Raw genomic sequence first — 13,116 nt, forward strand, 5'->3', positions numbered from 1 at the left:
TATCACATCTGTAGTTGTATAATGATCATAACAATCTGATTTCACAGGATTTCCATCCCACAGCCCAAGCACATCCCCCACCCCCCCAAACTGTCTCCTCCGGAGACCATAAGTTTTTCAATGTCTGTGAGTCAGCATGTGTTCTGCAAAGAAGTTCAGTCTATCCTTTTTTCAGATTCCACATGTCAGTGAAAGCATTTGATATTGGTGTCTCATTGTATGGCTGACTTCACTTAGCATGATAGTTTCTAGGTCCATCCATGTTGCTAAAAATGCTGGTATTTCGTTCTTTTTGATGGCTGAGTAATATTCCATTGTGTATATGTACCATATCTTCTTGAGCCACTCCTCTGTCAATGGACATTTAGGTTGTTTCCATGTCTTGGCTATCGCAAATAGTGCTGCAATGAACATTGGAGTACATGTGTCTTTATGAGTTGTGGTTTTCTCTGGATAGATGCCCAGGAGTGGGATTGCTGGATCAAATGGTAGTTCTATGTTTAGTTTTCTGAGGAATCTCCATACTGCTTTCCACAGTGGTTGCACCAATTTACAATCCCACTAAGAATGTACTAGGGTTCCTTTTCCTCCACACCCTCTCAAGCACTTATTGTTTGTAGACTTTTGGATGATGGCCATTCTGGCTGGTGTAAGGTGGTACCTCAGAGTGGTTTTGATTTGCGTTTCTCTAATAATGAGTGATGTTGAACGTTTTTTCATGTGTTTCTCAGCCATCCGTATGTCTTCTTTGGAGAACTGTCTGTATAGATCTTCTGCCCATTCTTTGATGGGGGTGTTTGTTTTTTTGGTGTGGAGCTGCAGAAGGTGTTTATAATAAATTTCAACTGTTTTTAACAGCAGATCACTAGGGGTCTTCCTGAACCGAATCTCCGCGTTATCAGCTTCTGGTTGCGGTCATCTTGGCATAACACCCTTATCTTCCGAAGGACTGATGGAGAGCAAAGGAGAAACCATGATGCCTCCTCTCAACACTTCGTGTCCCTCTCCTGTCCCCTTCCTGCTGGTGGGCATCCCGGGACTAGAGCACCTGCACGTCTGGATCGGGATCCCCTTCTGCTCCATGTACGTGGTGGCCGTGGTGGGAAACGTGACCATTCTGGCTGTGGTGCGGGCAGAGCGCAGCCTCCACGAGCCCATGTTCCTCTTTCTGTGCATGCTCTCAGCCACCGACCTGGTCCTCTCCACAGCCACCCTGCCCCGCATGCTCTGTCTCTTCTGGCTTGGAGCCCGCGCCATCGCCTTGGATGCCTGCCTGGCCCAAATGTTCTTCATCCATAGTTTTACTGCTCTGGAATCGGGCTTCTTTCTGGCCATGGCCGTTGACCGTTACGTGGCCATTTGTCACCCACTGCGCCACACGACCATGCTCACCCCCGCTCGCGTCGCTCTCATGGGTGTGGTTGTGGTGGTTCGAGGCGTGGCCTTCTTTTCCCCACACCCCATTCTGCTCAAACAGCTGCCCTACTGTGGGACTCGCATCATCGCCCACACCTACTGTGAGTTCATGGCTGTCGTGAAGCTGGCGTGTGTGGACACAGGGGCCACCAAGCGTTACAGCCTCAGCATGGCTACTATCATTGGCTCATGCGATGCGGTTCTCATTGCTGTGTCCTATGTCTTCATCCTCCGCTCTGTGTTCCACCTGCCATCCCAAGAAGCTCGCTTTAAGGCGTTGGGTACCTGTGGGTCTCATGTCTGTGTTATTCTTGTCTTCTACTCCACAGCTGGCTTTTCCATTTTCACCCACCGTTTTGGGAAAAATATACCTGCACATATCCATATTTTTATTGCAAATATGTACCTTTTGGTGCCTCCTTTTCTCAACCCTATTGTTTATGGAGTAAGGACCAAGAAAATACGGGAGCTTGTTCTGAAGACATTAATGGTCAAAGGTGTCTGATTGTAGTTCAGCCAGTGAAAGAGGTAGTTCAGGAAGAAAGGGAAGTAAAAGAGAGAACGTAAGAAAAGAACTCACAGTCCCTGCTCCCACAACTGAATTACATGTGCTGCTTGAAATTTCCTTTATTTACTACGTGTCTGTAAATTCCAAAAATTCCAATTCAAAAATCATTTTAGCTTTATCACTTATTAAAACTGGAAACCAGATTAATCTCTTCCTGTGTCTTTTGGAGCATAATTACAAATAGTGAACAGTAAAGAAAGGGAACAGAGATAATGTCCAATTTATATATTAAATAAAAGATTCTTCTTGAGAACAAAATGATGGAAAATATATACCTGGTAACCTGAAACAATTTGATCCGTGTATATGACTGAGATTTCATAGAATAGATGTTGAATGCTCTACCTGTTCTTTAACGGAATCCAATGGAAGAAGTACTGTTTATTCAGATTAGAGTAGAACTAATAATATATAAATATTAAAAATTAATATTAAGTGAATTAGTATTCACTTAATTAGTGAATAATTAAATATTATTATTAAAATATCATTAAAAATGAGTATTAAGTGAATCGCTCTGGAAAAAGAAACATGAATTTTTGTTAAAATAAGAATTTTATTATTTTAAATTTTATGGCTTATTTTAATGTTATTTGAATGTTACGGCTACTCCATTTTCTAGAGAGATTTTGACAGAGGTGTAGTGTATTTCAAAAAATGCAGTATTCTTAAGTCTACTGACTGTTAAAAATTGAGGTCATTAATTTCCATTTTCAGTTAGTAGTCAGTGCTGCCACGTTACCAAGCTCCCATGTGCAAGACTCAGCCTCATCCATTTGGGTGATGGAGCCCAGTATCAGGACATAAGATCTGAAATTTCTTATTAGCAATAGTGTTTAAATAATCCTATTTATTGTCTCAGAACCAAGGACTTAACTTTCCTTTTTAGTTCACTGTTATGGCTTTCCAAACTCTGCCATCCATTTCTCATTTTTTAAACATATATACATACATATATGTGCACACGCACGCACACACGCACGCACACACGCACATATATATATAACCTAAGATCTGTGGGACATTTTTATGCTTAGGATCTTGCTCTGAAATTTTTTACCTCTCTTTTTGCTTATTAGCGTTAAGTAAACACACAAAGGCTAACATCTCTGGGTTCACCAGTACAAAGTTTATAATTGAAATATGGGGAAAGTATCAAGTTTAAGTTTTCCACCTAAAATTATTTGGTCTTTTTTTTTTTTTTTTTTTTTGCTTTTTAGGGCTACACCTGCGGCACATGGAAGTTCCCAGGGTAGGGGTTGAGTCAGAGCTGCAGTTCCAGACCTACACCACAGCTCACAGCAACATCGGATCCTTAACCCACTGAGCGAGGCCAGGGATTGAACCTGCATCCTCATGGATACCAGATGGGTTCGTAACCCGCTGAGCCACAACGGGGACTCCCTGGTCCAATCTTTCTCTTGACTTCACAACAGATGCCCAAACTGGACATTTTTCTTACTTTGGTAGAATTTAGACTTAATGACCTTTTTCCGGTGAGTCTGATCACTTACTGGTTAAGGATCAGGCGAGCTCTAGGCTTTGAGGTTAGAAAGCCAAGGTTCGGGTTTAGTATCTTGGGCCTGGCTAATTGTACTGCAGTTTTACTCCTCTTTACCTCAGTTTCCTCAGTTCATCAAAAGGAATAAGATAGACCCTTCCTCATGTAATTGTATGACGATTAACTAGACGTGTACAAGAGATCGTTTCCGTGGCGCGGAGGAAACACACTGAGCGCCATTTATTCTTCCGTGGTTAAAATTTCCTGTGTTCTTCACCTTTTGTTTAAAATGCTTTAGTAAATACATATTATGTCTTACGTAATATCTCTATAACTGCGTAATAGTTGTATTTTTGATATTTATGTAATGAATACATTTGATTCTGTTCCCTTTTAGCTACATATTTGCTGGATCTGCCAACATCTTAAGAAAAAACTTGTTCTTCCTTTTTCTGTAGAGTATGTCAGTTATTATTATATCATACATAGCTGAATTTATGGAAGCTCCTGGAAAGTAATATAATGTTATTGGAAGGCAATAGAATAGTTTTAAGAATGTAGAAGTCAACTTTCATTTCTTCTGTTGGTACAATCATTTAATCATCCATTTATGCATGTGTAATGTGTATTCAATTTTTAAATTGGATTAGATTGATTTGAAGTAATTTTAATAACCCTCAAATGTAGTCTTCCATTATTATTAATTCTTTTTTCTCTCTTGGAAGAAATGTGCATGAAAAACCGATAATTACTTAGCATCCTTTGGTACCAGGTGTATCTGGCAGACTGTACTCCCTTCTGTGGGTCCCTGTGGCTTTCTCTTGTTTAACACGCGAATCCTGGTGACGGGATTCGATGGACTAAATCGTAAAGACAATGGCTGTATCACGTTTGGTGGCTCCCGCCTGTTGTCATGTACGCTATTCTTTCCTCCTCAAGTACCTTTCCTGTCATACATCACTGTTTAACCGGCTCACGCCTATTTATGGAACAGCTCAGTGTACAACTGAAAGAAGCCTGCTGATGTTTTTGTTGTTGTTAATTTATATGTATATGTTAATTATAAGGACATTATGTAAATATTGATCTCTTTATCTACATAGATCACCACTCATGTTTTTAGCCTTTGCATGGAATGAACTAAAGGGCAATCCACTGGTAGCTTGTGTGTGTCTGTGTCTGTTAAAATGCACTTAAAATACAATGCATCATTTTAACTATTTTCAGGTGTAGCGTTCAGTGGAACTGAATGTTCCTATTGGTGTGTATCCACCTCCATCCTCCTAGTCCGGAGCGCTTTTACCTTCCCCCCGTTCAGACTCCACATCCCTGAACCTTAAGCCCCCACTCCCCCTTCCCCACATTCTCTGACAGCTGTCATTCTGCAGCTGTCTCTATGAATTTGGCTCTTCTCCCTGCCTTATAAAGTGGAGCCATTCAGTGTTTGTTTGTCCTTTTGTGCCTGGCTCTTGCACTTATTAACATGCTGTCTTCAAGGTTTGCCTAGTCGTAGCATGTGTTTGAATTTCCTTCCTTTTTAATGTGAGATATAGTTTATCCATTCCTTCCTCTGTGAGTGGACACTTGGGTTCACTATTGAATTTGGCTATTTTGAATAATGCTGCTATGAACACGTGTGTGTAGATGTATGAGTCCTTGTTTTCACTTCCTTGGGGTATAGACTCGGAAGTGGGAATGTGGAGTCACTGGATCATATGGCAGTTCTGCTGCCACACCTCTTCCCATAGCAGATGCATCACTTTCCGTCTCTTCGAGATGGTACAGGATTTCCACTTTTCTACATCCACACCAGTGGTTATGTCCTTTCCTTTCTTCTTTCTTTCCTCCCTCCCTTCCTCCCTTCTCACTTTGCAGTCTTCCTTCCTTCCTTATTTTGTGTTTTACTCTTTCTTTTTTATAAGAGCCCTCTTAATGGATGTGAAGTAGTATCTCATTATGGTTCTCATTTGCATTTCCCTAATAATTAGTGATTTTTTGCATATATTTTTATGTGCTTATTGACCACTTGAAAATATTCTTTGGATGATGTCTATTCAAGTCTTTGTCCATTTTTTTTTTTTTTTTTTTTTTTTTTGTCTTTTGCCATTTGTTGGGCCGCTCCCGCGGCATATGGAGGTTCCCAGGCTAGGGGTCTAATCGGAGCTGTTGACACCAGCCTACGCCAGAGCCACAGCAACGCGGGATCCGAGCCGCGTCTATGACCTACACCACAGCTCACGGCAATGCCGGAACCTTGACCCACTGAGCAAGGGCAGGGATCGAACCCGCAACCTCATGGTTCCTAGTCGGATTCGTTAACCACTGCACCACGACGGGAACTCCGTCTTTGTCCATTTTTCACATAGTTATTTTTTGTGGTTGAGTTTTAAGAGTTCTCTCTCTGTTTTGGAAATTAATTGTTTATCAGAGAGATGGTTTGTAGGTATTTTCTCTGATTTTCTGGTTGCCTATTTCCTCCGGTGATAATTTCCTCTGATGCATAATTTTTAAAAAATTTTTGGTGAGGACAAGTTTCTTTATTTTCACTTCTGTTGCTTTTGTTTTGGTGCCGTATCCAAGAAATCGTTGTCAGGTCCAGAGATACGAATCTCCTGGTGGAAGCTAAGATCATGGACATTCCCTTCTGGTAGAATCTGCAGCCATAGAGTAGACGCAGTTGAGGAAGGTGAGAAATAGGTAGAAATATTTTGTCTTTCCCTTCCTGTTCCCTAATATTTTCCTGCTGGTGAACCCACTGAACAAACTTAGAATAAATATGGACGATCTGTGATCCTGGGAAACGTAGCTGGTAAAGTCCACCCCTCGTGAAATACAGAGCAGAAAGCAAGGATGCAGAGGGGCATATCCGGGAAACATTTGTGTAACATCCCAAACAAAACAGAAATGATGATGTCCTCATACATGGAGATAATGGACCCTTTACTTGATCAAACAGGTAAGTTCGGGAAGATACAGGAGTAGAGTCACGACTAAGTAATGTCCTGGCGCTTTCACTGTTTTTCAGAGGTACATCTGATTCAGGTGAATTACTGAAGAATATCTGGAGTCATGTGGGGATATAAGTGGGATGACTCAAATTCATTCATAAAATTGCTCCTCCGTGATATCCTGCACTTTTCCTAGCTCTCATTGCATACAGATTGTAGGAAAGCATTTAGTTCACCGCACTTGCATGTGCTTCAGGAACAATAAGTTAGGTATCTCACTTGACCGGTAGCAGAGACCGTCTTCCACTGATTTCAGAGTTCAGAGTTTGGGCGCCATGGAAACCACAAGCCCGAGTCCCTCTTAGAGACCAAATTGTGCTTGGAAATACTGGGAGAGATGAGTGAAACTGCCCGCTACCCGACAGCATTCTCATGAGAGGCTCTACGTTGGGTATTCCTTGTAAGCCTCTGCTCCCCCAGGATAGGAAGTACCATGGTGCCTGCTGTAAACATAGTCAATATTATGCTGAGACTCGGACTGAGAAGTGAGACTGTCTCTGTCGCAGAGGTGAGATACTCAGGTTATAGGCTGGAGAGCTGTAGCTGAGATGGGAAGTGTGAGTTTAGTGCTTCTACCTGCACAGAGTGCTGGAACCTAGGATGAAGGTTCTAGGTCCAGTCCTAAGCAGTGAATTCACGACTTCACCCATGTGATTGTCTGAAAGATGGCCCAACCTCTTACTGACAAAAAATAGTGGAGAAGGAGATTAACTTAAATATTTAACCTGAGATAATTTTTGTTAACCTAGCCCTAGAATTTAGTCCTGAACTCTGTTGGTCAAAACCTTATTTTTTTTTAAGTGAAACTTCCTTTTTTTTCCCCTTTTTTTGGGGGGGCCACGCCTACAGCACATGCAAGTTCCCAGGCTAGGGTCTAATTGGAGCTGCAGCTGCCAACCTACAGCACAGCCACAGGAACGCCAGATCTGAGACACGTCTGTGACCTACACCACAGCTCATGGCCATGCCGGATTCTTAACCTACTGAGCAAGGCCAGGGAATGAATCCACATCCTCATGGATACTAGTTGGGTTCATAATGGGAACTCTCTTAATGAAATTTTCTTTTATTCAGACTAAGCAGGTGTACCATATTATATGAGTTTACCATAAACTGCTATTTGAACAGAAATAATGACTTAGTTTAAAATTCAATCTTGTTAGAATACTCTTCCAAGATAATTGTTTAAGCTTCCAAGAGGCATGCTTTCTGGTAAGCTGGTATCTGGGAACCCAAATTTGCATCTGAAAGTTTATTTATTCAGGAAGCCAAATTAGCGTCAGATGTATTGTATGACGGAAGAATATATTATCCACCTTCTGGAAGAGTTTGATTTGATCACTTACAGTAGAGCACAGCTAGCTAGTAATCCGAACACCCATGTTTTCCGGACTGAGTCATCTTGCCTTTTGGCTTATCTTTGCAAAGTGATTTCTCATCATTCAGTTTGGAAGATTTCATGAAGACGAGAGTCCTTTCTTTATTAACTCAGTGACACACCTTTCATATAAGACGAGTTTTATTCACACTTCTTCATTGCTCCAGTTGTTCTTTAGTATTTCTGGAGTCTCCTTTTCTTTATATCTGTAAGCCTCCTCACTGGCAATGGGGCAAGAGGAGTTAAATATACAAATGGCTGATCTCGTCCATGATGGTTGGACTTTTTTGACTGTTTCAGAAGATATAAAATGATATACTCATATTTAGCAGTTTATCAACTACTGTCTCTGTAATGCTACATTACTAAAATATATCTAGCCAACTGGACAGTGCTTCCTAGAAAAAAAGGCAAGGTGAGAGGGAAAAGGTAAAGAGAGAGAATACTTTTGTTCATTTTTTCCTCACCCAGTAAAGCATCGTCCCATGTATCTGACAAATTGAAAGGCTGTCTTACTGAAGAAGTCATTCGATAGCCAGTTGTGTGTTACTGGATGTCAGCATCTTTCCCATGCGCACATGTGTTTGTAACCTCTGTGATGTTTAATTTGGATAGGACCATGGAACATCCATTGTTTGGATAATGCTGGGCTACAACAGGACCCATTTCCAGCTTACCACCTTCCTACTGCTTGGCATTCCAGGATTGGAGGCTGCCCACATATGGATTTCCATTCCTTTCTGTCTGGTCTACCTGCTGTCACTGATGGGAAATGTTGCCCTTTTATTGATTGTCAAGACAGATCACAAACTGCATGAACCCATGTACCTCTTTCTATGCATGCTTTCAGTTGCCGATTTGATGCTTACTTCTGCCACACTTCCCAAGATACTCAGTCTCTTCTGGTTCAATGACAGAGAGATCTACTTTGAAGCCTGCCTTACTCAAATGTATTTTATCCATTCTCTATCTACTATGGAGTCTGGATTTATCTTGGCCATGGCTTTTGACCGCTATGTAGCCATCTGCCACCCACTGAGACATTCCGCTATCTTAACACCTGCTGTCCTTATAGGCTTGGGGTTGTTCATCGTCTTCAGAGGCGCTGTTCTTCTCAGTCCACATCCCTTCCTACTGAGGTGGCTTTCCTACTGCAAAACTAATGTCATCTCCCACACTTACTGCGAGTTTATGGCCCTGATAAAGCTGGTTTGCACTGAGACCAAGGTTCGTAGAGCCTACAGCCTCATTGTGGCATTCTTGACCGGGGGACTGGACTTCATACTGATCATCTGTTCCTATGTCCTTATTCTTCTCACTGTTTTCAATCTCCCATCCAAAGCTGCCCGTCTCAAGACCTTAAGTACCTGTGTCTCCCATGTATGGGTCATCTTGGTGTTTTATACCCCAGCTTTTTTCTCTTTTCTCACGCATAGGTTTGGTCACCACATCGCTCCGCATATCCACATTTTTATAGCCAATATATACCTTCTCATTCCACCGATGATGAACCCTATTATTTATGGTGTCAAAACCAAAAGAATCAGGGAGAGAGTCTTTAAATTTATAACAATGAAAGGTGCTTGACTTTGCAAGGCTTGTGAGGCCCCAGATCATCAACAAAGGTAAGGGTTTATTTAACAGGGAATGTTGAAGATGAATTAGAATTACCTTGAAGTGGAAAACTTTTCAGCTCAGTCGTGGAATCCTGTAGGTTAGACGTGGTAAAGTAAATTGGTTTCAGTGAATGGTGACACATACAGGAGATACATAGGAAGTAGGAAAAAACACAGCAAAACTTTTAATTCTTATTGTCTATCTTTCTAAGCTAGGATTCAGTATAGTCTTTGGGACGTTCTAAGCCATAAGTAATTTATATCAAAATAATTTTAATGTTAGTGAATCTGATTTATCTTGTGTGCTTGTGTGTATGAGGTATGAGTTTTAAGTTGGGGTTCATCTGTGATACAGGGATAATAATCCGTAATTCATGATTGTGACTTTCGGTTTCACATCAAGTAATGTACATCACTACATTAATAATTTTGAACATAATTGAATCTAATTTTCCTTTTATGTAACAGAGTTTTCTAATGTCTACTTTACCGTTCTGAATCAAATATAGTAAGGTTTTTTAAAAACAACATAATACCCAAATAGTAATACATACATAAAATAGCAACATATGTACTTGTGCATAAAAATACTAGATGACACAATAGTTAGATCCTGTACCTATGCATAGAGTAACTTTGAATATGCAAGTTATAAATAACAATGCATCCTGGTATATTCTTTAATTTCTTAAATTGCATGAGAAATATCATTGTTGCTGTTGATAAAGTAATTTTCAAAAATGTTGAATAATTTCAGGTAAGAGTCTTAACACGATGTAAATATTCTCTTGAACAGTTCCATTTCCAAAATATCCAGTGCACGCTTGCACGTTAAAACCAGACATAAATAATTTCTGATTATTAGTAATGCAGATTGAAAAGTCTATATTCAGAACAGCATATATAAAGGAAGGTGAAATTTTACATTCAAAACATCGTAGTTGGTTTTCTTTTTAATTACACAATGTCCAGTTTCATATCTGAAATTCCTCTTATACACAGAGCATTTTGTGAGAGGTTTCTTTCTGTTTATCGTCAGTAAACCCACAACGAAAACACAACAAGAAACTTCCAAAATGCCCCTTAAAGGTCCGCATGACCCCCGCTGAGCATCGCTGATTGAATTATAGCGCGAATCATGTCTTACTCATAGTAAACACATCGTGAGTGCTGACTGCTCGCATTGTTTTCACGATGATTAAAAATACAGGGGGCAGAATGCAATAAGAGAATGCCAAATGCCACGCGTTTCTGCTATCTTGTTTACTATTAGCCTTGCAATAAAACATTCTCTCTTTTTAAATAACGGGGGAAAAATCCACATCCTCTAACACGTCGTCCTCATGTAGGGAGCTTATGATGTGACGGAAAACGTGATGGATTAAATTTCACATGTGAATCGGAATCATTCAGCCCCCAACTGAAGAATAGACTCGCGGGACTGACTGACTCGGTTGAAATGCCATGTTCTCTGTGCTGCCAGACACTTGGCTTCTCTCTGCTCCTGCCTGTGTTTTCATGCTGCTGCGGTGAGCGGTCTTCAGGGCTTGAGAAGAGCTGGGGTTTGGGGGTGTAATTATTCATAAAGCACATTAGACTGAGACGAAAAGGGATCTTATACACCACATCCCCCTGTTTGCATAGGCGAGAGTTAAATTTCCTAACTGCCCCATTCCTGTGTGTAATCAAAAACCTTTGAGACTCAGGCACCAAAGGTCAGAACTACTAGACCGGTCCATATGCCATTCTAGTCAGAGATCCAGTTTTCCGTTATTAAAAGTAAAACAAAACCAAGAGTTCCCATTGTGGCTCAGTGGAAATGAACCCAACTTGTATCCATGAGGATGCAGGTCCGATCCCTGGCCTCGCTCAGAGGGTTGACGATCCAGTGTTGCCCTGAGCTGTGGTGTAGGTCACAGACACAGCTCGGATCCCGTGTTGCTGTGGCTGTGGTATAGGCCAGTAGCTGCAGGTTCAGTTCAACCTGGAAACTTCCATATGCTGTACTTGCAGTGCCCCCCCCCCCACCCCCGCAAAAAAAGGAAAACAAAACCAAAAATGGAAGCTAAAAACAAAAAAGTAACAAGCAGAAATCCCCGTTGTATTGAATTTTCATTCTTCTGGCTAAACATGTCAGTTAACTGTCATCCTTCCCTAAAAGCTAAGAGTGTTAGGACCACCACTAGCCATCATCATTAACCCCCACTACCACTTACCAGCACAGTTAGTAAGTTACTCATTTGATTTAATTGATAACCATATGAATTTGTTGCCTATAGACATTGTAATATATGTACTCTTAGTATCCCTGTTTTAGAGTTTGGAGTTTAGGAACTGCCAGATTTTAAAGATTAAATTATATTTTAAAAGTGGCGCTATCAGTAAGTAACAGAGCCAAGCCTGAAACCTCCACAGTATGAGTTTCTTCATATACCTAAGGATTCTCTTGCCACAGTTCACAGCAAAAGGAAAAAAAAATTTCTATCCATGTAGAAATTTTAGCCATTGGGTTTCCCCCTCAGGGCAACAGAAGAAGATGCAGCGTTTTTTGTGGTTTTGTTTTTTAGATTTTTTAAAACTTTTTACTTTTTTATTTTTTATAATGATTGATTTACCGTGTTTATCAGTTTCTGTTGTACAGCAAAGCGACCCAGCTGTATATATATATATACATTCTATATACGCCTTCTTTTTCTCATATTCTCCTCCATCATTTCTGTCAGGAGCGGTTAGATGGATAGTTCACGGTGCTGCACAGCAGGATCTCACTGCCCATCTGCGCCAGATGCAAGAGTTTGCATCTATAAAACATTCCAGGTTGTTGTAGTGATCTCAAAAATTTATCAATATTTGTGTGCCTATCTATCTACCTATCAACGTATCTATTTATTTAGATATTTAGAACAGAAGAAAAGTAATAGGATATGGAATTTCCGATACTTAATATATTTGTCTTAGAATTTGCCTTCTATGGATCCAACTCCTGACATCAATAAGACTACACTTTACACATCACATAAGGGCCATTTAAATTATAACTGAAGAGAAGCAAACGAGGGCATTTGTCTTTGAGAAGGAAAGTCAGATCCTGGGATAAAATATATTATGTAGCTTTGTTGATTTTTCTTTTCTGCCATTCAGCTAGACATGCTAAACCCCTCGATTCCTAAATGTTGTATTTGGAGACGGCCTCAATTACCCTTTGTTTGATTTGGGCAAATCACTTAGCTGTCAGCATTAGTGAAGATACATTGATGGGTTCATGTTACCAGCACGTGCTAAACACGGGATACGTTGAAGGTCCGGGAAAGTCTGTCGCTGGAGATTGGTCAGAAAACACTAGGGATAGGGTGTGTGCAGAAAGGAGAAGAAAGGCTTCCTTATACTTCCTGTCCTTCCTGCTGTGACTCACGTCCCTTAGAGCATCTCCTTCGTTGCTCAGCAGTGATTGTCGGTGCTAATTTCACAGATTCTTTCCAAGGCCCTCAATTAATTAAAGAGGAATAGGGGATTTAATTACTCTGCCTGGCTTTGCATTTTAATCCTTTGTGTCTGTTTGGAAATGGAAATCCCAGGCATGCATTTGAAAGGCAATAGTTACATAATAAACATAATGCTAAATATAAAAT

General features: G+C 40.6%; 2 protein-coding genes across 2 annotated transcripts; both read left to right on the forward strand.

Annotated features, from left to right (window-relative positions):
• Nucleotides 745-2,496, forward strand: LOC110262271 (olfactory receptor 52M1-like). The gene has a single exon (XM_021102674.1). The coding sequence runs from the start codon at nucleotides 953-955 to the stop codon at nucleotides 1,919-1,921; it is 969 nt and encodes a 322-aa protein (XP_020958333.1). The 5' UTR covers nucleotides 745-952; the 3' UTR covers nucleotides 1,922-2,496.
• LOC110255378 (olfactory receptor 52K2-like) lies at nucleotides 7,526-9,591 on the forward strand. The gene has a single exon (XM_021062384.1). It carries the CDS (start codon nucleotides 8,514-8,516, stop codon nucleotides 9,456-9,458), a length of 945 nt encoding a protein of 314 aa, XP_020918043.1. The 5' UTR covers nucleotides 7,526-8,513; the 3' UTR covers nucleotides 9,459-9,591.

Source organism: Sus scrofa, chromosome 9, assembly GCF_000003025.6.
Source record: "Sus scrofa isolate TJ Tabasco breed Duroc chromosome 9, Sscrofa11.1, whole genome shotgun sequence".
Lineage (NCBI taxonomy): Eukaryota > Metazoa > Chordata > Mammalia > Artiodactyla > Suidae > Sus > Sus scrofa.